At 42.6% G+C, this 23,519-nt stretch overlaps 1 protein-coding gene across 1 annotated transcript in view; it reads right to left on the minus strand.

Moving 5' to 3' along the window:
- The window catches only part of NECAB3 (N-terminal EF-hand calcium binding protein 3), a 99,212-nt gene that overhangs the window by 54,421 nt on the left and 21,272 nt on the right, over positions 1-23,519 (minus strand). The window contains exons 2-3 of the mRNA XM_087720319.1: positions 5,676-5,700; positions 1,261-1,369 (exon numbers count right to left, since the gene is read on the minus strand). Of these exons, the coding sequence (XP_087576445.1) occupies positions 1,261-1,369; positions 5,676-5,700 (134 nt within the window). The remainder of the gene's footprint in view (positions 1-1,260; positions 1,370-5,675; positions 5,701-23,519) is intronic.

Raw genomic sequence — 23,519 nt, forward strand, 5'->3', positions numbered from 1 at the left:
TGATATATGTCAAAAAGATCTTCTGGGTGTGTGTACATAAAATTTTAAAAGATAAAAATAAGAATACATTGCCAAAATCAAATTGAAATTAAAAAAAACAGAATTTTTTTCCAGAAAAGAGTGAAGAGACTACATAAATGGATAAACAAGGCATAAGAAAACAATCACCATTGAGAAGGATCAAAACACAATTTTAAAAAACCAACTCTAAGAATGGGTTAATTTACCTTCAATCTCTTGATCTGCCAGAGAAATGCCTTTAATTTTCTCAATTATTGTCTACAATAAAAGTAAATATATATTGCTGGAAAGCCTAGTGGCTAGGCTACTGTGAATTAGACAGTTCTTAATTCAGGTCTTACTTCTGCTCTGAACTCAGTAGATGTTACTGGCTATCCGTTTTATCTTAAAATCCTCATATGCAATATGGGACATACTGATGTTGATTAAATCATTTGTTATGCTATAGCTGTGATAGGTAGAATTACATTGCATGCATATCCCATAGTTAATTTACATATTATTTTAATGTGCCCTTGGACAAAAATAGCAAATCTGATTTTGATTCATGGAATTCAGCCATACTGCTGTGGAGTTAACATACTATTTTACTTATGATCAGCTTGGACTATTCTTAAAACAGCATTAATTTTCAGGTCCACCTTCCTCAAAATCAGTAGTGCTTCTGTTTTCACATAAAGCAGCCATATAAATTCTTTAGACAAAATATATTGCAGGTTTGTTGAATTATTAAATCGTACCATTATAAATTTGATGGAAAGAGAAGGTCATTGAGCATAAAACTTGAGTCCAAACTAAAAGCATATTTTGGTGAATATATACTGTATTTTGGAATTTTAAAAAGGCAAGATGAAATAAAACCATACCAACTAAAATACAACGAAAACATTGTGTGAAGCATGAGATGCAAAACCATCAGTTCATCATAAAATACTTGCATTTCTGCTAACTACATACATTGTTTGCTTAAGGATTCTTCTAGCAACCAAAAGCAATCCAGGGAAAAATTCTATCCATAAAATTTACATCCTCTTTCTTTTTCGTAAATGGCAGCTGCTTTTTAGAATTTCAAATAGGTATCTTTGCAATCCTTCTGGGAATGCAAATGATTAAGGCAAGACTTTTTTGCATGAAAAAATATGTGATCTGCTATAAAGCTATGGCTGTTTCCAAGGAGGAGATTGGTTAAGTACACATGTCATTTTTTAAAGCTTCTAGATTATCCATCCCATTACTTACCCTGAATGATGCCTGTCAATATCATTGAACAGTTTCCACAATTCCTCAGAGTTGAGGATGCCATCAGCACAACAGTTCTTAAACTCTTCAAATGACAGCTTCCCATCATCTACGTTTAAATAAAGATGTGGAATAATTACATTTTTCTGAAAAGACAACAGGATGGCCTTTCTACCTAGTATGCTTTATATGATTTAATACAACATATTCTATATCAGGAAAACATTATGAAACCCTGGGTAAGGTAAGAATTGATAAGACTCTGTTCAGCAACAATGATTGGGGCGTAGTATCTTTACTTCAGGGTGACTGAGGGGTCCCAAGTCAAACCGCAGATCACATCATGACCAGCTATAAACTGAGGACATACAGTATATCAGTCTAGTGTCTGATTTCTTTTAATACAGGTAGTCCTCAACCTATGACCATAATTGAGCCCAAAATTTCTCTTGCTAAGTGAGACATTTGTTAAGTGAGTTTTGCCCCATTCTACAACCATTCTTGTTACAGTTGCTAAGTGAGTCACTGCAATTGTTAATTTAATAACCCAATTGTTAGGGGAATCTGGTTTCTCCATTGACTTTGCTAGTCAGAAAGTCACAAAAGGAGATCAAATGACCCCGAGATCCTGTGATGGTCATAAATATGAGCCAGTTGTTCAGCATCCAAATTTTGATCACATGACCATGGGGATACTGCAACAGTCATAAGTGTGAAAAAAGATCATAATTTACTTCAGTGGTGATGTAACTCTGAATGGCCACTAAATTAAATGATCTGAGTCAAGGGCTACATGTATAAGCAATACTACACTTCAGCTATTAGATGGCACACCAAGACATTGGTATTGGATCATAAATCTTTTAAATATTTATATATATTTTTAGGTTCTACTGATCTAGTTGAAATGTTAATATATATTGCTAGTCCAGTGGTAGTCAACCTGGTCCCTACTGCCCACTAGTGGGCGTTCCAGCTTTCATGGTGGGCAGTAGGGGTTTGCTGGAACTCTGCTTTATAAATTTTATAAAGTAAAGTTACTTCCCTACTTTATAAATCACCATTACTGTGGAACCGGTGGGCGGTTAGAAAATTTTACTACTAACAGAGATACAAAAGTGGGCGGTAGGTATAAAAAGGTTGACTACCCCTGTGCTAGTCCATGTATGATATGCCATACACTAAATAAATAATAAATAGCAACAAAGATCCATTTGGAAATGTCAGTGATTCTACATCATAATGTATGAGAGTGGAAATCATTCATACCGCAGCTGTCAAACTTGTGCCCTGGGGGCCGAATGTGTCACACACTGGCCAGGCCCATGCCCGGTTTAGCAAATGGGGAAAAAGTCACGATATGTTACATGAGACTGCTGTGACGCTGCGAGTTTGACACCCCTGATTCATGCCAACAATGGCAGTAGCACATTTGGTGATTCAGGAAGAGCAAAATCAATTAGATTGCTATTCTGAAGCACTACTCTGGCAAGAGTCTTGAATCGGGAGAAAAATTCATTTGGTTTGTGCTTTGGGACTACTCCATGAACTTGAGCATAGTTGAGGTTCTCTTTCGATGTTTACATTTCTGAAAATGTTGCTGCATTGCTTACAACAAATGCAGATAAAATGTACCGTAAATGTAAGCTACCATCTGCTTTATATGTGCATTTCAGTTTACAACAAAAGAAAATTCTGAACAAGAGTACTTGACAGAATTTTTTTTAATACTTATATTATAATATAATACTTATATTATATTATTTTTGCTTACAAAAATGAACCACATTTTTTGTACAAACTGGTGCAGGAATAACAAGAAACACTGTTAACTTTAGTTTACTTCGAGGTGCATACTTGTTTAATGTAGCTAGAAACTTGCATTTAAAAGCTAGTACTTTTAAATTTTCTAACTGAGCTAAACTTGGAAGGTGGGGAGGAGTATGCATGTACATTTCCCATGTATTGGTGCCTATTCGCAGTCACACATTCAAACTGTACAATCTAGAAAGGAATTGTTAATACATTAACTAAACCTGCTTATAGAATTCCTGCAAGAGATCATTAACAAAGCCAAGTTCTGATAGAAATACTCTGTAAGGGCACTGAGACCAGTTTACAGAATTATCCTCATTTCATGACCATAATTGGAACCTAACTCTAACCCTAACCTATTAATCTGCATTTGCATGCTTTCAAACTGCTAGGTGGACAGATGCAAAAATAAAAAATCAGTGTAAACCAGTGGTGGGATTCAGCCAGTTCTCACCTATTCGGGAGAACCAGTTGTTAACTTTCTAAGCAGTTTAGAGAACCAGTTGTTGGAAGAAATCTCCTTTTGTTTTTTCCCACTTTCCAGGGATAATCTTGTAAGGAAAGCAGGAAGGAAACATTCTGGTGTTGTTTCTAGCCTAATCTGTATTGCTCTGCTTACAGAAACTGCCTCTCCGGTTAATCCTTATTACTTTGTAACAGCTCAGGTGAAGCGCCCATCGACCTGAGTGATATTGAGTTGGCCATGCCCACACAGTCACATGACCACCGAACCACACCTACCCAGCTGGTCATTAGGGCAGAGAATCGGTTGTTAAATTATTTGAATCCCACCACTAGTGTAAACACTACTTTTTAAAAATACATCTTGGTAATAGAGCTGATTACAGTGCATCCAGAGGTGTCTATAGAGAGGTGAGTTGGAGCAAATGTCGATATGTACATCATGATATCATCACAACAATCATGGGACTTATGTACTTGCATCAGACATCATGTCACATGTACTAAGTGGTATTATTTCCATTATGATGTGTTGTCATTTTGAGTTCCTTGTAGCTTATTACTGATTTTCTTGAGTTTGGTCTGCTGTCTTCTTAAGGTGGAACTTCTTGTTTATAAACAAATAGGTCCAACACAGGATCATGAACCATAGGTTAAAATTCACTCCTGAACATGTTAAATAAGGTTGGCTTCAGTTTTTCATTTTAAAATTGGGGATATCAAGACAAGTGTTGTGTGAAACGGAATGGAAAAGGAAACTAAATTTAAAATGAAGCAAGCAAGAATTGTGAAATGTATTTCATCAAAATCAACTTTACATAAAACAACATATAAGTCATAAAGTTCTGAGCAATTTCTTGGAAGTGAGAGGGATGGAAATATAGGGAGTCTAAAGACTAGAGAAGAAACCTAATGCCAACAGAAGATAAATGTAATGAGTGGATTGACTGAAGTAGAAAGAATGATTGACAGACAAGACATCATATTCTTATGAATAAGGGATATGATATGAGCAAGTGCCATTGTGATAAGCAGTAGAGAAATGCATGAAAAAACATCTAGGAATTAAAAGTCCACCATGGGTTACCCATCCCATAGGCTGGAGTTTGTTTATTATTAACACATTTAGGCACCTGTGAAACTTAGTTTTCATATATGACAAAGCTTCTAGCCTTGAACACTGGAGAGAAAACTTTAGAAGTTGTAAGGGTTAGTGTAAGATATAATTCTGGGATCTGAAAAAAAAAGAAATATTCAGATCCCCATAAAACTACATCTAGTCTTATGACCATTTGTTTATGACAGCACTGGACTAACTGGTTCTCACACTAACCTATATGGTCACAAGATCAAAATTCAGGGGCTTGGTATTTACGACAGATGTACCATCCCAAAGTCATGTGATCATCATTTGCGACCTTCCCAGGATCCTTCCCACAAATCAATGGGGAAAGACTGATTTCCTTAATGGCCACATGACTCACTTAACAACCATGGCAAAAAGTTCACAAAATTGGTCATGACTCATTTAATGACTTCATTGCTGAGCGATGAACGTTGCATTCCCCATTGTGATCGTAAATCAAGCGCTACCCGTGTTGCATTTTCTGGATCATTTTCAGCCACTTACTGTCTCTCAGCCTAATCTTGGGATGAGAGAAAATTGGGGTGTGAAGGAGAATTGTATCTGTCAGCTTGAGTTTCTTAGAGGAGAGTTGAAATAGAACTGTGGATTTTTTTTCCTATTCTGTTTTTAACAGGATATTTTAGAGATCCCAGCATTCTATTAGATGACTTGATTGCCCATCTCTAGTCTTTGAAATAGGAAAGGCTGCATCACGGAGTCCCCGGGGGGTCTCTGAGCTTAGTTGTTTGCTTGCTGACATTTCATTACTTATCCTCACCAACCCCTCCCCTCCCCACCAATACTGGCAGTACAAGTTACTTATATAAATAGGCGGCGAACCCAACACGCATAGCACTTGTTGGGTAATAAAACTTTTGCAAGCAAATAACCAAGCTCAGAGAGCACAAATACTTTACTATTCTAACCTGAGCTATATATATTCTCTCCTATTCAAAAAGCTGTATAAACAAGTGGCATTGTTTAAAAAACAGTCACGTACTCATTCACTTACCGTTCTTGTCAGCTCTTCGAAAAATCTGAAAAGAAAAACATGTTTTCAAAACAAGCTTTATGGGTAATCCTTCATCTGTATATTCATATCACTGTGTGCATGTCTGTGAATCAAAATCCATCCATATTCAAGATACAATAGCATGTGCAGAGTAGACCAATTCCATCAATGTGAACAGTACATATAAAGCCAAGAGACCATGTGTCCTTTTTAAAGAAGGCACCCCCCTATTTAAACCTGCTCTGTAGATTAACGACTGTCTAATCTGAGTCTAATTTAGAGGTAAGATCTTGAAGTTGCCCATTAGTGCTTAGCCAACAGAACTGGAAACACTCATATCATTTCATCACAGTCTTTTCTGTTCCTTTGATCAGTTTGGCACCTAAATATCTCCAGATTAAATATCCCTAACAAGACCTTTTAGAAGACTTAATTTCAATGGAGTGGATAATTCTGAATCTGATATCTCCATGAAAGGAAACGGAGCACTATTTGTTGGCTCACAATCCCAGATGTACATCAAAGGTCTCATAGTTTTATTACAGTTCAGTTAATATGTAACAGTTTTCATTTGTGCTCAAAATCTCAAAGTCATTAAAATGAAAATGTAAATGAAGACAAGTTAATATAATTTTTTAAAAATCAAAATGATAGCATATTATTACTCTATACAGTCATTAAAAGTAGTTGATAGTAAAAGAAATGCTGAACATACAATGCTTTTGTCATCTCTTGTAATCCATGGATTACTGAAATTCATTTTACACAGGTCAGCCCTTGATAATGTTTGTAATTTACAGTTGATCCAGATTGCAGCAACTTGATTAGTACCAGATTCAGCTTGGCTTGCCCCTGTGACACTAATACTTTATGCCTTAGGTTTTCATGCCTTAGGACCTGGGCATTTCCAAGACCATCTTCTCCAAGTAGAACCTGCCTATCTAGTTAGATCTAGCAAGAGAAGCTTGTCATGGGCCCTGAACTCTTGGGAAATTTGCTACCAGGTAGCCCATGGATGAACCATTTCTGGGGCAGACCCTTCCTTCAGAATAGCATATACACAGAGACCAAGGTAGCCAATTCTTGCTAGTGTCCCACACAGTAGTTAAGAATTTGCAGTTCAGCTTTTCAAGATAATGGGAATTTTTGATTCACTGCTGAAAAAGTAGCACTACATTATTCAGTCTATGATAAGGATTTTTTTTTGTCTTGGTCATTGTTATAGCAATAGCAATAGCAGTAGACTTATATACCGCTTCATAGGGCTTTCAGCCCTCTCTAAGCGGTTTACAGAGAGTCAGCATATTGCCCCCAACAATCTGGGTCCTCATTTTACCCACCTCGGAAGGATGGAAGGCTGAGTCAACCCTGAGCCGGTGAGATTTGAACCGCTGAACTGCTGATCTAGCAGTAGCCTGCAGTGCTGCATTTAACCACTGCGCCACCTTGTTATGTTTTTGATTATTATTTATTTTAATCTGATTACAGTACTGTAATGTGGAGTATAAGACACAGAATCAGTTTCAATTGGAATGGCATATAAATCCTAGAAAATAAACAAACAATTCATTGGAAGGAATACTCATATTGTGAGCCTATCATGCTAAGATATAATAACAAGAAATGGTGCTATCTCTATTTATCCAAATTAAGATGGATTTTCCTGACTTTGTTTCCCTTCTATCAGACTAAATATCAGCAGCTGGTAGAAAATATCACCAATCACTTTCCTTGGCATGGATTGGGCAGGGGCTGGGATGGAAGAGATTTTGTCATATAGCTACACTATATAGCCACCTATGCAAACTCAATCTGATTTTACACAAATGTTTTACTGAGTTCAAAATCTAAATAACTTTAAACAAAGAAGAGTTAGTTTCAAATATATCATAATAAAAGTTGACCTGCACTAACAGCTATATTTTTCTACCAACTGGGAAAAAAATCCTTGAATCTGACAGTAGAAATGCAATTTCACTTCTACGTAAATTCATTGACTACAAACAAATCAGGAAAACCTTCTTACTCCATTTTAAAAATCAACAATTCTATAATGGTTTTGCAGAGAGATCTGCAGATGTGTGTTAACCCTCCCCCTCCAAGATGACACCTTATTATACAGTTCTATATACAGTCATGACTTTTTATGACATCCCTTTGTGGAAATACCTACAGTTTTCTTTCCCAGATGGAAAAAAGAGGCAAGCTTCTAGCATCCAAATTTTCACAATAGACAGTCAATGCCAAACATTGAATTTTCTCTGCAATTACCCATTCTTTGTTACCAAGAACCAAATTCTTTTGAGTAAAGATACTACATATTTGAATTATATACAGTGCTGGCAATGCAATTGTTATAGTGTTAATCTCATCAGTGTGCAAAAGGATTAGGATTATAATCTCTGGCACCATAGAGTTCATGAATGTGTGTTTCATTTCACTGTACTGAATTAAAGGCTAGCAATTCAGTACAGCACAGGATTGTCTTCTGGAAATAAGGGAAGCTGAATGCTGATAACAGTTAAGCATGATATACTGCAAGAACTTACATACATAGTTGTTGTGGCCCAGCAGGAGCCGTTGGAGCTGCAAACAGACTCCAATAGCGAGGGACCCTATGAGTCGGCTCTGAAAGATGTGGAGGACCCTGGACAGGGTTCAGACTCCGAGCAGGGACCAGAGAGGCTGGTTGGCCACCAGGAGGCACCTGAGGCATAGAGCAGCAGTGAAAGCCAAAGGGGGTTCATCCCTGACGTCAGGCCCTGGAGCAGTGAAGATGTCAGGCCGTGGAGCAGTGGGAAGGAGCTAAGGGAGTTGGTCCCGGACGCCAGGCAAAGACGAGCAGATAAGCGCCCGCAGCAACTATAGAGATATAGAAGATAATTGGGGCCAGGTGGTTGTGATTAGGCTCCTCCCAAGAGAGTATATAAGAAGAGACTTTGGGAGGAGACCTTTTGCAGGACACAACCGTTATACTAAAGCTGGAGAAGCTCTTGTGTGTATTTCTTATCTGTGGAAGTCTGGGTTGCTGCTAAAGTCTTGTCTGTATGTTAATTACTGTAAATAAATTGGCTAGCAGTAATCTTGTGTCGGCGTGACTCACCGTACAGGAGGGGGTAAGAACACGTAGCCGTCATACATACATTTTTCTGCACAAACAGTGGCATGTACAATGAAGACAAGAAATAGGAAATAGCAAAACAAGGACATGAAATACATGATATAAGAAAAGGCAAGAAACTAAACCAGGGATGGTGAACCTTTTTGGCACCAAGTGCCCAAACCAAAACATGTGTACATGTGCATGCGCCGCAGCACCAAAAACCCAAAGACTAGCTGGCTAGCACGCACATGCTTGTTTTTTGGCTGTTTTTCTGGCTGTTTTCAGGGTCATTTCAGATTGTTTTTCTGGCTGGTTTTGGGGTCATATTCAGGCCCAAAACAGCTCTAAAACAACCTGTTTTTTGGGCTATTTTGAGGGCCATTTTCAGGCCATTTTCCAGCGCTCCGGCACACGTGAAGACCAGCTGTGCATATGCGCACTGGAAATCAGAAGAGCATCTGGCAATGGCATGCGTGTCCACAGAGAGGGCTCTGCGTGCCACCTCTGGCACGCGTGACATAGGTTCGCCATCACGGTGTCAGGCCTGCAGTGATATTCCTTTTAGGATCTTTGGCCTGCCACACTCTCTATTATTTTACTATGCTGTTTCATTCATGGGGTAATTGGTAGGGGGAATAGTAAGGAGGAGAATGTGTTGTTGTCAAAATAAAGCATTCCTTTCTAGAAGCCCAAGGTCATTCTTTGTCTCTGCACCTCTGCACCTGACCGGAAGTGGATGGGTGGAGATGGCAGCATGGCAATGGAAGATTGGACCATGTGATGGACTTGTGGTTGTGGGGGCAAGATCATTAACTTTCAACTGGGTGGAAACCCAAGGAAGTTTTCAGATTCGGGTTTCCACAGATGTGCCAACATGTCTCTCTTATTAAATTGGAACTTTGAAGAAAACTCTCCCTGGACTCTGATTTAATTCTGGATGATATTTGGAATGCTGACACACGGAACTAGACTATTGGTAAGTCTAGTTCTTACCAATCCTATTCCCAATGCCTTTCCGTGCTTTTCTATCCCTGCATATCATCCTTGCAAATATCCATATATACCACTTCTCACTTCTTTCTTTTGGAGAATAGTTTAACTCTCTTGTTTAACCTACTTCATCCACTTCAAAAATGCTGTATTTCTCTCTCTCTCTCTCTCTCTCTCACACACACACACACACACACACACACATGCATTTCCTTTGTCTCTTTTAACAGTTCCTTGCTATCTTTGGTTACATTCTTTGCAGCAATCTTTTTATCTGTATAAGCATTGCACAATGCCTTTCTCTCTTTTTCACTTCTGGAACAGTCGCTTTCTTACCTGCATTATCCAGAGCCTTTTTTATTTCAGTGTTCTACAAAAATCAGATTTCATAATTTCCGTAGGGCAACTCTGCACACTTCTGTGCATAATTCTTTCAATCTGGTGCAAGCAGTTTTCCTAGCCTCTTTCCATACATCCACTTTCCACTTATTCTGTTGAGCAATCAATCTATTTTTATGCTGTTCCATATAAAACTCCTATTTTCTATTTCTGTGGTGGTTGTATTTTAATTTCTTTCAGTGTTTTCCTTTTTTCTACGTAATTGCTGCACAAATCTACCCTTTCCACTACCCAAACATGATTCACTCCACATTCAAAGCTCTTTGTATCCTGCACTTACATTCTCACGTTTTGCTTCCTTGAATGTTTGTACTTATGAATAAATTAATACTTAAGAAAAAAGCACCTTTGAGACAACTATGACCTGGATGATTCAGAATCTCCACAGGCATTATCAGTGTTAGTAAGAAGTGGAGTTTGTTCTCTATTCTACAGTAGTTGCTTGCCCTGCCCGTGTTGGTGGGGGTGATCTTAGAGATTCTTTGGTTGGGCTGTTTACTGTTGGCATGTTAGGTCATTCCTTGATCAGGATATTGTTTATTTCTGGACTTTTGGTCTGACATTAATCTTGGAGTTAATCTATGCTCATTGGGTGTTGATTGTAGTGGGGAGCTGCTTTGGGGTTTTTTTGTTCCCCTTTTCAACCCTGAGCTACAAATAGGCTGTTTTTCTGGAAGTAATGGCTACTACTGAGTGATATATGAATATGGTAATCTTAACAGGTAGGGGGAAACAAATAATCCTTTCTTCTCCTGCTTATCGCTATAGACTCCAGGAGGGGAAAAAGTAAATTTTCCCATCCCTGTCTACCAAATAAGATTCTGTGTGCTTTATTCAATATGCATACTGCATACTTACTCCAACCAACCCTGGAGGGGTGACAGAAGTATATAATATAAACCCAGCATTAACCCAAAACAGTGCATAAAACCCTACAATATAATCACCTAACAATCCAATAACATAACAAAACAAACCTAAAATGCGGTAAATGGGGGTGGGGTGTCCCATCTACTCTGCACCCAAGAGCTGGGCAAAGAGCTAAGCCTTTAAGGAGTATCATCAGGATGGGAACCACATGAATCTTGGGACAACTCATTCCAGAAGGCAAGCACCTGCTTCGAATAGGACAGTTGAGTAGAACTTATCTCCCTATGTGGGAAAGTGGCACCACCACGCCAGAAGGCAATCAGACAATGATCTGGTGCCACTGACCATGCAGGGGTGGGCTGCTGCCGAAATTACTGCCAGTTTGGCACGCAAAAAAAGTTGCACCTAAAAAGGTCTGCAGATGCGCACAAAATTAGAAAAGAAAAAATAATATTTTTGCAATGAAGATTGTTCTGCGCATGCGCAGAACCAAAAATCAAGATGGCGCTGCTGTCAATAGAACCGGTTTGGGGCGTGGCAGGCTGAGTTACTATCTACTCAGCTGAACTGGTCTGAACCAGTAGGAACCCACCTCTGTGTCCATGGCAATGGACTGATATTAACATTTTCCAATATTAGATTATAGCAATAGCAGTTAGACTTATATACCGCTTCATAGGGCTTTCAGCCCTCTCTAAGCGGTTTACAGAGTCAGCATATTGCCCCCAACAACAATCCGGGTCCTCATTTTACCCACCTTGGAAGGATGGAAGGCTGAGTCAACCCTGAGCTGGTGAGATTTGAACAGCCGAACTGCAGTCAGCTGAAGTAGCCTGCAGTGCTGCATTTAACCACTGCGCCACATTGGCTCTTATTAGATTATATCACGAGTACCCCAAGACTAAAGCAGATGTAGCCACATGCTGCCACTGGTATATAATAGCCAAGAGATGACTTGAGGCAGGCCAGGGTTGCCATGGCGGCCATGAATTCAAGAGTTACCCTGGATTCAATATCACCAGGTGACAAATTGAAGTTTCCAAACACCAGAAATCAGTTCATGCGAATTGTACTCTCTTTTTTTTTAATGTCCAAAAAAGCGTCATACTTTTAGGTTGGGCTGGGAGGTCAAAGTGTTCCCAAAATTTTACCTCCCTTCATCCAATTCTATAACATAATGACTGTTTCTGATACAGAGGAACGATACACATGAATCTGCCTTGGCCTCCCTAAGGTTGATTTGTTCATTTGTTTGTTTTAAATATATGGTCACAATGAATGCACTTGAAAAATGCTTCTCATTGAATATCTTCTGTTTTGGCATCTCTGACTTATAGAGTTCATGGGCAATTACAAAATTTCCCACTGAAACAGAACACCTCTGTGTAATTGCTAGGGTTGCTGTAAGAAATTAATCTAGTTGTTTTACTAATACAAGGTTATGGGTACCTGTAGGAGCAGACTGTAAATCATGCAACAATGTTTTATCATAGTATTAAAATGTAATTGTGCATTTTTGAAATGTCAATTAGAAAGAGTTCAGAAAGTTCTACATTTAATTAAAGAATCATCAATTGAGGTTTTTTTTAGGTTAAGTCAAAATCTCTCTCACTACAGAAAGGACTTCCTAATGTTCTTCCCCCAACAGTTTTTTTCCCCCAGAATACTTTCTCCTTGAAAAATATTGTGGTATGCAATATTTCCTTGTTAGCTGAGCACACAACATCACTGTCAGAATTGAACTCCTCTCAGTGAACAGTGAGTTAGCCTGCAATGCTGCATTCTAACCATTGGGCCACCATGGCTCCTATACAATGTGTATAATAATTTATAAGAGATATATATAAGAGAGAGAGATAAGTAGAAAAAGAGCATCTGCAGGTATTGCTTGGCACATAGTCTTTAGGCCATCTTGCTCCAATGTTATCGGTTTTCCATCACCAGATCCTAATATTTCTGTGTAAATAAGATGGGATCAATATAGAGATATGAGATGGAATATGGAGATGGAATAACCATATTGAAGCATAGCAAAGGGTTTTTTAAAAAGGCAACAGCTGAGGAATTTATTTTATTTTGTCCTTTCTTTTTTCCCCCTCTTGCCTTCCTTCCATCATCAGCAACTCTGAATGGCTTACAGTATTTAAAAACAATGCAAAACATAGTAAACACAGTAACATGGGCAGCAGCTGTATTAGGAGCAAGAGCCAAGGGATTTATAGCTTAAGAAAATTGGTTCACTCCATCCAATAGAAAGACAATGAGCCTAAATGTCTGAGTAAATTAAAAGAGCATAAAAAACATCAGAAGAACATAACAGGGCTGTTAGATCAGATAACCATCTGATCTAGCCATTCCAAGCTGCAAAATTTAGGAAGCTCACAAACAGTATTTGAGGGCAATAAGCATAGTCCATTGCTGCTTCCTAGCAAATGGCATTTGAGATAAGTTGCTTGTGATGGAATATAGCTATCTGACTAGATACATCAATGAAAACTTGGGTTTCTTTTTTTGAAACCCAATTAAATCAGAAGCCACAAGCAGAACATAAATTAGTGCTCTTGATACTCTGTGATATACAGCACTTAAATTTTATTCTTTGAAATGTTTCATGATTCTATTTCTATTTATGATGGAGTATTTTAGTAGTAGATTTCCTTTCCATTGCAAAGAAACAAGTATGTTTTTTCATGCCCATCCAGAATGGCTATGCCCTAGTTCCTCAGGTTTATTATGATGTTCTTACGCAGCATGACTCTCGAGGGGATGAAACCTTTTTTTCATTGTTAATTAATCTTGATAAACACTATGTCCAAACAACAGCTCTATACATGTGCTAGTAAAAAATGGATGATGCAAGGAATCATCTTTTCTTTTCTCGTTTCTTGCAATCAACCCAACATATAGCTGTCTCCAACCTTGTGCTCCTTCTCCAGGCTCATTTCCATTCTACTGATCTTCTGATATCTGGTTTCTTGCCAACAATTATTATTCAGCATACACCAGCACCTAGCAATGCACTTAATAGCCATTTTTATACTAGCTTTTAACAATATAGTACTGAAAGGATGATAGAATTGCTCAGAGGTTCCCTGTTTATTTCTGTGAACAAAAGAATTATAGTGGATTTTTGTCTTCTCTACTGTTGAGCTCAAGATAAATGGAAACAGCTCTAGTGTTAAAAAATATCAGGCTGTATAAAGCAGGGGTAAGAGAATAACATGGATACAGCACACGTTCTTCTCATTGAGTTTGATCTTTTCAAAACATTCCTCCCTTTTTTGAAAAGCTATGTAAAGACTCAGCTGTGCTTCGCCATTTCACATGTGCCTGGTATGTGTGTGGATGAGTGGGTAGATAATAAATGTGTCTACTAACTATTCCCTAGCTTTTAAGGGTTATTGTTTGCCTGGGAATTTCTACGTAATAGTTTTCTCCCTACCAACTGAAAATGTTAATGTCAACAAACATCTTCCCCGGCGTTTATGTTCCTTACAGTTTTATACTCTCTTACATACACACATTCATTTAAATATACTTTATATTCTTCTAAAATTGTCTGTTGGGTAGCATCTTTTCTGGTCAATTAACTATTTCCCGCTTAGCTCATATTGATCTAAATGCAATCTATAGAGCCAAATGTTTCTGTGTATTCATGTATATAACTAATTCTATGAGAGGTACCATGGCTTCTACATTAATCAATTGTAAAAAATATAGAAAATCTAGCTGGTAAATAGTTGAATAAATTATGGACAATTTCACAGTACCTGTCTGTAAATAGCTGCTGGTGTTGTTTTGCATTTTGCTTCCCAAGAGAAATATTGGATTAATTATAAATGTATAGAATTATTAAAGCAGCTCTGCAGTACAGAATATTTCTTCAGAGTAAGTCCCTGAAAACAGAAAAGATTCTTATGGCACCTTAAAAACAAACAAATTTATTTTCCCATGAGCCTGTATGGATTTCTCCTATTTAATTAATCCACAAACCGTCATATGAAAATAAGTATGCTAGTCTCTAATGTTCTGTAAGAATCTTCTCTGGTATTTTTTTTTCAAAGGTCTAATATGAAAACGTGGCTTGATATCCTTTGAGAGTCTTTTTACAATCTTAGCAAATTAGGTTAATTTCAGATTCTGACATTATTGGCCTTACAATAAGCTCTTCTTTCAATTGCTTTCAAGTGGAACCTACTCATATACATTATGCTAGATGAATATTCTGGCGTTCTATCCTAATGCTTGCTGTGAATGTGCCAGTTTTTACAATTGTTGAAAGCCAACTAAAACCACTGATATGTGGTTATCATATAGACCGCCTACTGCCACACACCTCCCAATGGCCGATAAGATCCCACAGGGTGGGCCTCCTTTGGATGCTGTCAGCCGGACAGTGTCGGCTGGCGGGCCCCCGGAGGAGAGCCTTCTCTGTGGCTGCTCCGACCCTGTGGAATCAGCTACCTCAGAGGTCTGGACCTTACCCACTCTCATGGCCTTCAGGAAAGCTGTTAAAACCTGGCTGTTCCAGCAGGCCTGGGGCTGTTGACCTTATTGTTAAGGTCCAGCCCCGATTAGAATATATGCGTGGTGGAAATTTTTAAACTATTCTTTTATTTTGTTTTTCTTTTCTCTTTCTTTGTAAGCTGCCCGGAGTCCTCCGGGATTGGGCGGCCTATAAATCTAATAAATAATAATAAAAAATAATAATAATAGACCATACCGTATGGCTGCTTAGTAGGAGATAAACCCCTCCAGGCTACTGTGGCCTTAATCCCGCTTTAGGATACACATACAAAACTACAGTCTTAGAAGTCACCCAACGCCCTTCTAATAAGCTCTTATATTATTGATTACTCACAGATCATGTTTTCCCTTTGCTGACATATTTCTACAAGGTAGGAAGTTGAAGTCACCCAAAGTTCAAGATAATGTAATTGAAGGGCTCTTTAGAAAGACATCTCCAAATACAGAAATTCAATAACTATACAATGAGACTTCCAGGCTGCTATATAGACAGTATGTGTGTGTATACATACATACATACATACATACATACATACATACATGTGCGAACAAAAGCTATATATATATATTGCTCACACAAGCACAAAGCCAAAGGCACCAGCCTGAAGATGGCGAGTGGGACCTCCTCAAAATGTTACCAAGATACTCTCAATCTTACATGGGAAAAGACCCGAATACGCCAAGACCTGAATACCTGTACCCGTGAAAATCTACGAAAACAAATATAGATATAGATATAGGCATAGACATAGACACATAGACACACACACACACACACACCTTCAGGTTAGTGTTTTCGGCTTCGTGCTTGTGCGAGTAAGGCGTGGTCGGAGCTGTCATCCTTCTATAAATCTTGGTAGGGGTGTGTGGAGTGCTGGCTTTGTTGCTGTAAGTGGGTTGATTGGCTGTGTAATTGCATCCTGATTGGTAGACGGAGTTGATGTTTGCAGATTGGTCGGCTGTTTTGTATCATCCTGTGTGGCTGAGGTGCTGGCTGTGTGTCCGTTGTTGTTTTGTGTTGTAATGATGTGGATAGTTTTATAGTTTTTATAGTTTTATTAGTATTTGTAGGCCGCCCTTTTCCCTGAGGGGACTCAGGGCGGCTCACACAAAACCGGGAAGGGGGGATACAAACATAAGATAAGAACATATAATAAAATAGTAGGCAACATACATTCATCATTCGGGAGGGGTAACTATCCTTATCCCCAGGCCTGACGGGCGAGCCAGTTCTTCAAGGCTATGCGGAAGGCCTGGACGGTGGAGAGGGTACGAATCTCCACGGGGAGCTCGTTCCAAAGGGTCGGGGCTACTGCTGAGAAGGCCCTCCTCCTTGTAGTTGCCAGCCGACACTGGCTGGCCGATGGAATGCAGAGGAGGCCTAATCTATGGGATCTTATAGGTCGCAGGGATGTAATTGGCAGAAGGCGGTCTCTCAAGTATCCAGATCCACTGCCATGTAGGGCTTTATGGGTGACTAATAGCACCTTGAAGCGCATCTGGAGATCGACAGTAGCCAGCGCAGCTCGCGGAGGATAGGTGTTATGCGGGTGAATCGAGGTGCACCCGCAATCACTCGCGCGGCTGCGTTCTGCACTAGCTGAAGTCGCCGGATGCTCTTCAAGGGCAGCCCCATGTAGAGCACATTGCAGTATTCCAGCCTAGAGGTCACAAGGGCCCGAGTGACTGTTGTGAGAGCCTCCCGATTCAGGTAGGGTCGCAACTGGCGCACCAGGCGAACCTGGGCGAATGCCCCCCTGGTCACAGCTGCTAAGTGGTGGTCAAATGACAGCTGTGGATCCAGGAGGACTCCCAAGTTGCGAACCCTCTCTGAGGGGTATAAATTTTGACCCCCCAGCCTGAGTGGTGGAATATTAGTCAAATCTTTGGGAGGAAAACACAACAGCCACTCGGTCTTTTCTGGGTTGAGCACAAGCTTGTTAACCCTCATCCAGTCCATGACGGCCTCAAGACCCCGGCTCATCACGTCTACCGCTTCATTGAGTTGGCACGGGGCGGACAGATACAATTGAGTATCGTCCGCATATTGATGGTATCTAATCCCGTGCCTGCGGATGATCTCTCCCAGTGGTTTCATGTAGATGTTGAATAGTAGGGGGGATAAGACCGAGCCCTGAGGCACCCCATAGTTTAGGGGCCTAGGGGACGATCTCTGCCCCCCCACTAACACCGACTGCGACCTGTCCGAGAGGTAGGAGGAGAACCACCGTAGCACGGTGCCTCCCACTCCCACCTCCCGCAGTTGTCGCAGAAGGATACCATGGTCGATGGTATCGAAAGCCGCTGAGAGGTCAAGGAGGACCAGGATGGAGGGATGTCCTTCATCTCTGGCTCTCCAGAGATCATCAATCAATGCGACCAAAGCGGTTTCTGTGCTGTAACCGGGTCTGAAGCCTGACTGGAAGGGGTCTAGATAGTTTGCTTCCTCCAAGGACCGTTGGAGCTGGAAGGCCACCACCTTCTCAACAACCTTCCCCAAGTAGGGAAGGTTGGAGACTGGACGATAGCTGTTAAGAACAGCTGGATCCAAGGATGGTTTCTTCAGGAGGGGTCTCACCACCGCCGCTTTCAGTGCGGCGGGGAAGTTCCCCTCCCGAAGGGAGGCGGTTACAACCGCCTGGATCCAGCCTCGTGTCACCTCACTGCAGTTAGTAACCAGCCATGAGGGACACGGATCCAGAACACAGGTGGAGGTACTTACAGCTCTCATGGCCTTGTCCACATCCCCGGAGGTAACGTCCTGAAACTCAACCCAGAGCTGTTCTACTTGGTCCCCCTGTGCCTCGGCTGGAACTGCGGGTGTGGAGTCCAAGTCCGACCGAAACCGAGCAATTTTGTCCGCTAAGAATTGGGCATACTCTTCAGCTCTGCCCTGTAAGGGTTCCCCCGCCTCCCTTTTGTTCAATAGGGAGCGGGTTATCCTAAACAGGGCGGCTGGACGGGACTCAGCGGATGCAACCAGGGTGGCTATGTGAGATCTTTTTGCTGCCCTAAGTGCCCTGGTGTATTCCCTGGTGCAGGTGGTTACCATTGCTCGGTTCGATTCGGACTTATCGGACCTCCAACGGTGCTCTAGGCATCTCCTCCGGCGCTTCATCTCCCGGAGCTCCTCGGTGAACCAAGGGGGTCTCCGGGATCCGCCGCCTCGGAGGAGCCGCAGTGGCGCAATCCGGTCGAGGGCCTCCGACGCTGCCGAGTGCCACGCAGCAGCCAGAGTCTCCACCGGATTGTGGGCGAAAGTGTCAGGAATAACCCCAAGCTCTGTCTGGAACCTTGACAGCTCCATAAGACGCCTGGGGCGGAACCACCTGGTCGGTTCCTCCTCCCTACAGTGGGGGTTTGGCCTCCGGAAGTCGAGCCTCAGTAGGCAATGGTCTGACCACGACAGGGGTATGATGTCGCTCCCCCTCAGACCAAGATCACAAATCCACTGCTCCGAGAGAAATACAAGGTCAAGCATGTGTCCCGCTGAATGGGTTGGGCCTCGAATTACTTGGGTCAAGCCCATGGCTGTCATGGAAGCCATGAACTCCTGCGCCCCATCAGAGTTTTCACCGAGCGATGGCAAATTAAAGTCCCCCAGGACCATCAACCTAGGGAACTCAATTGCCAGCTCGGCTACCGACTCGAGGAGCGAGGGGAGGGCTGCTGCAACGCTGTTGGGAGGCAGGTACGTTAGCAGCAAACCCACTTGACCCTTGAGGTCCAACTTTAACAGCAAAGACTCACACCCGACAATCTCCGGAGCAGGGACCCTACGAGGAACTAACGACTCCCGGATAACAGCGGCCACACCCCCACCCCTTCCCTGGGCTCTCGGCTGATGCAGCACCTGAAATCCTTCTGGGCACAGCTCTACAAGGGGGACTCCTCCCTCTGGGCCCAGCCAGGTCTCAGTAATACATGCCAGGTCTGCCCTCTCGTCTAAAATTAAGTCCCGGACGAGAGGAGCTTTATGAACAACAGACCTGGCATTTAGCGACAACAGCCTGAGACCAGGGTCCTGACTACTTGCACCATCTGGTCTTGGAGTGGGACTCCTAGGGCCGGAAGGAGGGATCTCTGTAATGTAGCGAACCCTCCTTCCCCGGTAATGGCCTGCCCTAAAGTCCCCGCCGTATCTGCCCCTCCCTGTTACGACCGCAATACCCCGACCCTCTCCCGTGACTCTGGTCCCCTCAACCACCCCCGTAGCCCCCGCAACTCCCGGCAGGTCCTCCGAATCACACATACTCATACACTCCCCCAAACAGTCCCCACGTAAAAGTTAAAAAACACAAAATTTACAACAATATGATCATAAAAGTGGGACATTCATTCATCTCATACGTACCTCATACATAGCCCATGCAAAGAAAGAAGAAAAAGATGAAAGAAAAGAAAGAAATAAGAAACTAAAAAATAATTGCGCAATTGATTAAAAATTTAAAGTGCGAGTTCAGATTGTTGCCATCAGCTGTCCATCCGCAGCCCAGACCAAAGTTTCCTTCTGGGGGTAAAAGCCAATATAATAATGATGGTAACGTCCTCTAATCCACATCCTCTAAAGTAATGTCGGTTTGTTTGTCCGTTTGGGGAAGAAACCGGAAGTACAGCCAGCTGGGCACTGTTAGTTAAAAAATGCTGCGGGGATTCAATGAGGACGCCCAATGCCGCCATCATCTGTCCACCCGCAGTCTCAATGGTAGCCCAGCCCAAGGGTCTTCTTTCTGGGGGTAAAACCACCCCAGGGAGTTCCCAAAATCTCACCGTCAGAGGCAGGCAAAGCGAAAAGGTGAAACAGGCACTAAAATGGCCAGGGAACGTTGCTGCTGTTCTCAGAATAAAGCCTGCCTCCTCGGTATCAAAGGGCCAGAGTAGTGCTAAAATCACCGGAGTCTCCGAAACTACTGGGATCGTCACGGTCTGCACAGCACAGGGGCGGTCTCCCCAAGACCTTGTCTTTGCCGTCCTCGCCGCTGGTAGATAGGGCAGGGAGGTGGAATAGGCGACAAAGCCTCCGAGGAGCGCCGCCGCTGTTATCCGGCTGGAACTCTTTCCCTCGCCGTCAAACAGCCGGAACAGCCAGAAAAGCTGGAAAAGCACGGAAGCCGCCAGAGTCGCTGGAGCCGGCGTTGTCCAGGGTCGTCCCAAAGTGGCAACCCCTACCGCTGGCTGGTCTTCCTGGGTCCCCAAAAACTTAAGCATCCCGGGCAAACCTTCTTTCTCCGGTTCAGAGTCGCTGCTGGAGGTTTTTTTTAGGCATTTTTGTCGGAGAAACTCACGACGAAAAAAGCCTCGCAGCCATCTTGCATCTCGCACATGCGCATGGGGATGGGGTTAGTTTGTTGATTAGTTTGTTGACACAAGCAGGAAGCTGAAGGCACCAGCCTGAAGATGGCGAGTGGGACCTCGCTGAAAAGTTGCCAAAACAATCTCAATCTTACATGGGAAAAGACCCGAATACGCCAAGATCTGCATACACCTGTGAAAATCTACGAAAAAAACACACACACACACATATATGTGTGTGTGTGTGTGTGTGTGTGTGTGCGCACACACATATACTCATACATAAATAATAGAATTCCACATGATAGAAAACAGGAGATGAGGAGGGAGCAATAATTATTCCTGACAAAAATGTTTCAGGTTCTTGAATTTTCGTTTTCTTGTGATGCACAATTACTGCTCATCTTTTTTTCCACTCTCCTGCAAGAACAGCTGTTGGTAGGTCTATAATAGCATCTCACAGTGTGCTGGCATTTTGAGTCCCCACTGTGAGAATAGGTAGGGTGCAAGCTGCAGGGCGGATACGTTTGTCCCTCCTTTTCTAACAAAAACTTCAGTATTGTACATTGTCTTGTCTAGCTGCAATGATTAAGAGCTGGACTGCTGCACAAAAAGGATGCATTTCAATTGTCTGGGCCAGAAAGACTATTTCCCTAACAAATGTGTCCTGTACAGACAATTATTTTATCATATTTTATTAAATACAAATTGGTTTGACAGTTGTTCTTTCTTCTGATCCACAGTCTTCGAAATAGTGAGGCTATAAATTGTGTTCCATTATCAGCATCTGAATACCTCATGTCAAGAGCCTAGGTAACTTTCTTTTCCATTTCTGAAAAAATCACGGACTATCTAACTACAGGGATTCTAATTCTTCCACAAAGGGACTATACAGAGAATGATTCCAATACTCATTCACAGGTTGCAAAGAACAAAGTAAAAGGAAATGAGTAAGTGACTAAAAGCTAGTCTTCCTATCTAAGGAAAACTGGATGCATTCATTTCACTAAGCATAATGTCATATCTTCAGTTTCAGTCTAGTGTGATATGTGAATCTATTTTGTGGTTTGCAATTCATGATTTATGGATTTATACCAGAAATGCCTAGCCTCAAAGCCCTGAACCAGTCCATCCCAAGGAGAGATGCTAAGGGTGGCTTAACAACTACAAGGAGCAAAGGGTCCCGGAATTTTTGGAAAGAGACAGGGAATTGCCCGCAACCCAGGATGGGGATGGCATTCCCTTGATAGTCACGGAGGAAGCAGTCAGCAGGACCCAGTTGGGTAAGCTTGAGGGTCGGTATAAGTGACCTCAAGGTGTACCAGGACATGATGGTTTGGGCAGAGCCCGTGTCGAGCTCCATCTTGCAGGGGCAGCCTGCGAGTAAGATGCAAAGGTGCATCTTACCCTGGCCGCCATAGGAGGACAAGGCAGCTGAATCGGCCTGCCAATCGGGCGGGGGTGGCTCCGGAGTGGACACAGCATAGCTGCTCATGCGGCTTGAAGACTATCCAGGCGGTTGACGGCGATTGACAGGAGGCTGGGCCGCCGAAGGAGGAGGAGGAGGTCTTGGGTTCCGAGCGTCCCCAGCGGCTGAACGGCAGATGGTGGAAATATGGCCCTTCTTTCCGCAGCTGTGGCAGACGGCCATACGGAAATGGCAGGAAGCCCTGGAATGGCAGCCACCACAACTCAGGCAACCGCCGCCATCGCGCGGAGGCTGGGTCCTCATGCGATCAACTGAGGAGACGGCATCGGCACAAGGGTCAAGTGCCAACATTTGGCTGTGAACGGCCGAGTTGGGCAACGCCGGCAAACGGCGGACATTGGGTGTCGACTGCCCGGCCATTTCATAAGCCCGGGCAGCATCAACAGCTATCTTCATGGACAGCACTGACCTTTCCAGGATTTTTCTGTGAAGATTTATGTCGAGGAGCCCATATATAAACTGTTCAAGGAGGGCGTCCTCTAAATCGGGGAATTCACAGTTAATTGCAGCTGATCGCAATTCAGTGACGTATTGGGCAATTGACTGGCCCTGCCGTTGGATACACCACCGGAAATATTGCCAGCGGGTATACTTGGAGGGAGAAGACTCGTAGTGAAGCTTGAGCTGCTCCATCAAGACATCAAGAGGCAAGGAATGTACCGGTGCCGGTGCAGCTAGAGCCCGGGCTGTGGCGAACATTTCGGGCCCACAATAGTGGAGAAATGTGCCCCGTCGCCTCCCCTCAGGGAGCTCTGAGAGGTCGTGCGCCATGAGGAAAACCTCAAACCTCTCCAGGAATGTGTCCCATGATTCGGCCTCTGGTCGAAAAGCAGCAAAAACGGAGGAAGGAGCCAGGGCAGGGACGACGACGGGGTCCGTGTCCGACATCCTCGTTGCCAGTATTAAATATCAAGCGTGAGGCGTGAGGTAAACGGAACGGCTTTTATTTAAACAGTTAACAACAGTAGGATTTCAGAACGCGGACAGCGCCAGCCCAACTGACAGCTCTTTATATACCCGAGCTGTCAATTGGCTGGCCAATGGGCTTCTGGTGATTGTCCCGCCAGCCGGAAGGCGCACCCCAGCCAATCAGGTATCGGCTGCTTCGGCCCCACCTGTCGGCTGCGTCAGGAGGACGCAACAATTTTGTGGTTTGCAATTCATGATTTATGGC

Source organism: Thamnophis sirtalis, unplaced genomic scaffold, assembly GCF_051295495.1.
Source record: "Thamnophis sirtalis isolate CommonGarterSnake01/CBP01778 unplaced genomic scaffold, rThaSir2_p1.2 scaffold_7, whole genome shotgun sequence".
In the NCBI taxonomy this organism is placed as follows: domain Eukaryota; kingdom Metazoa; phylum Chordata; class Lepidosauria; order Squamata; family Natricidae; genus Thamnophis; species Thamnophis sirtalis.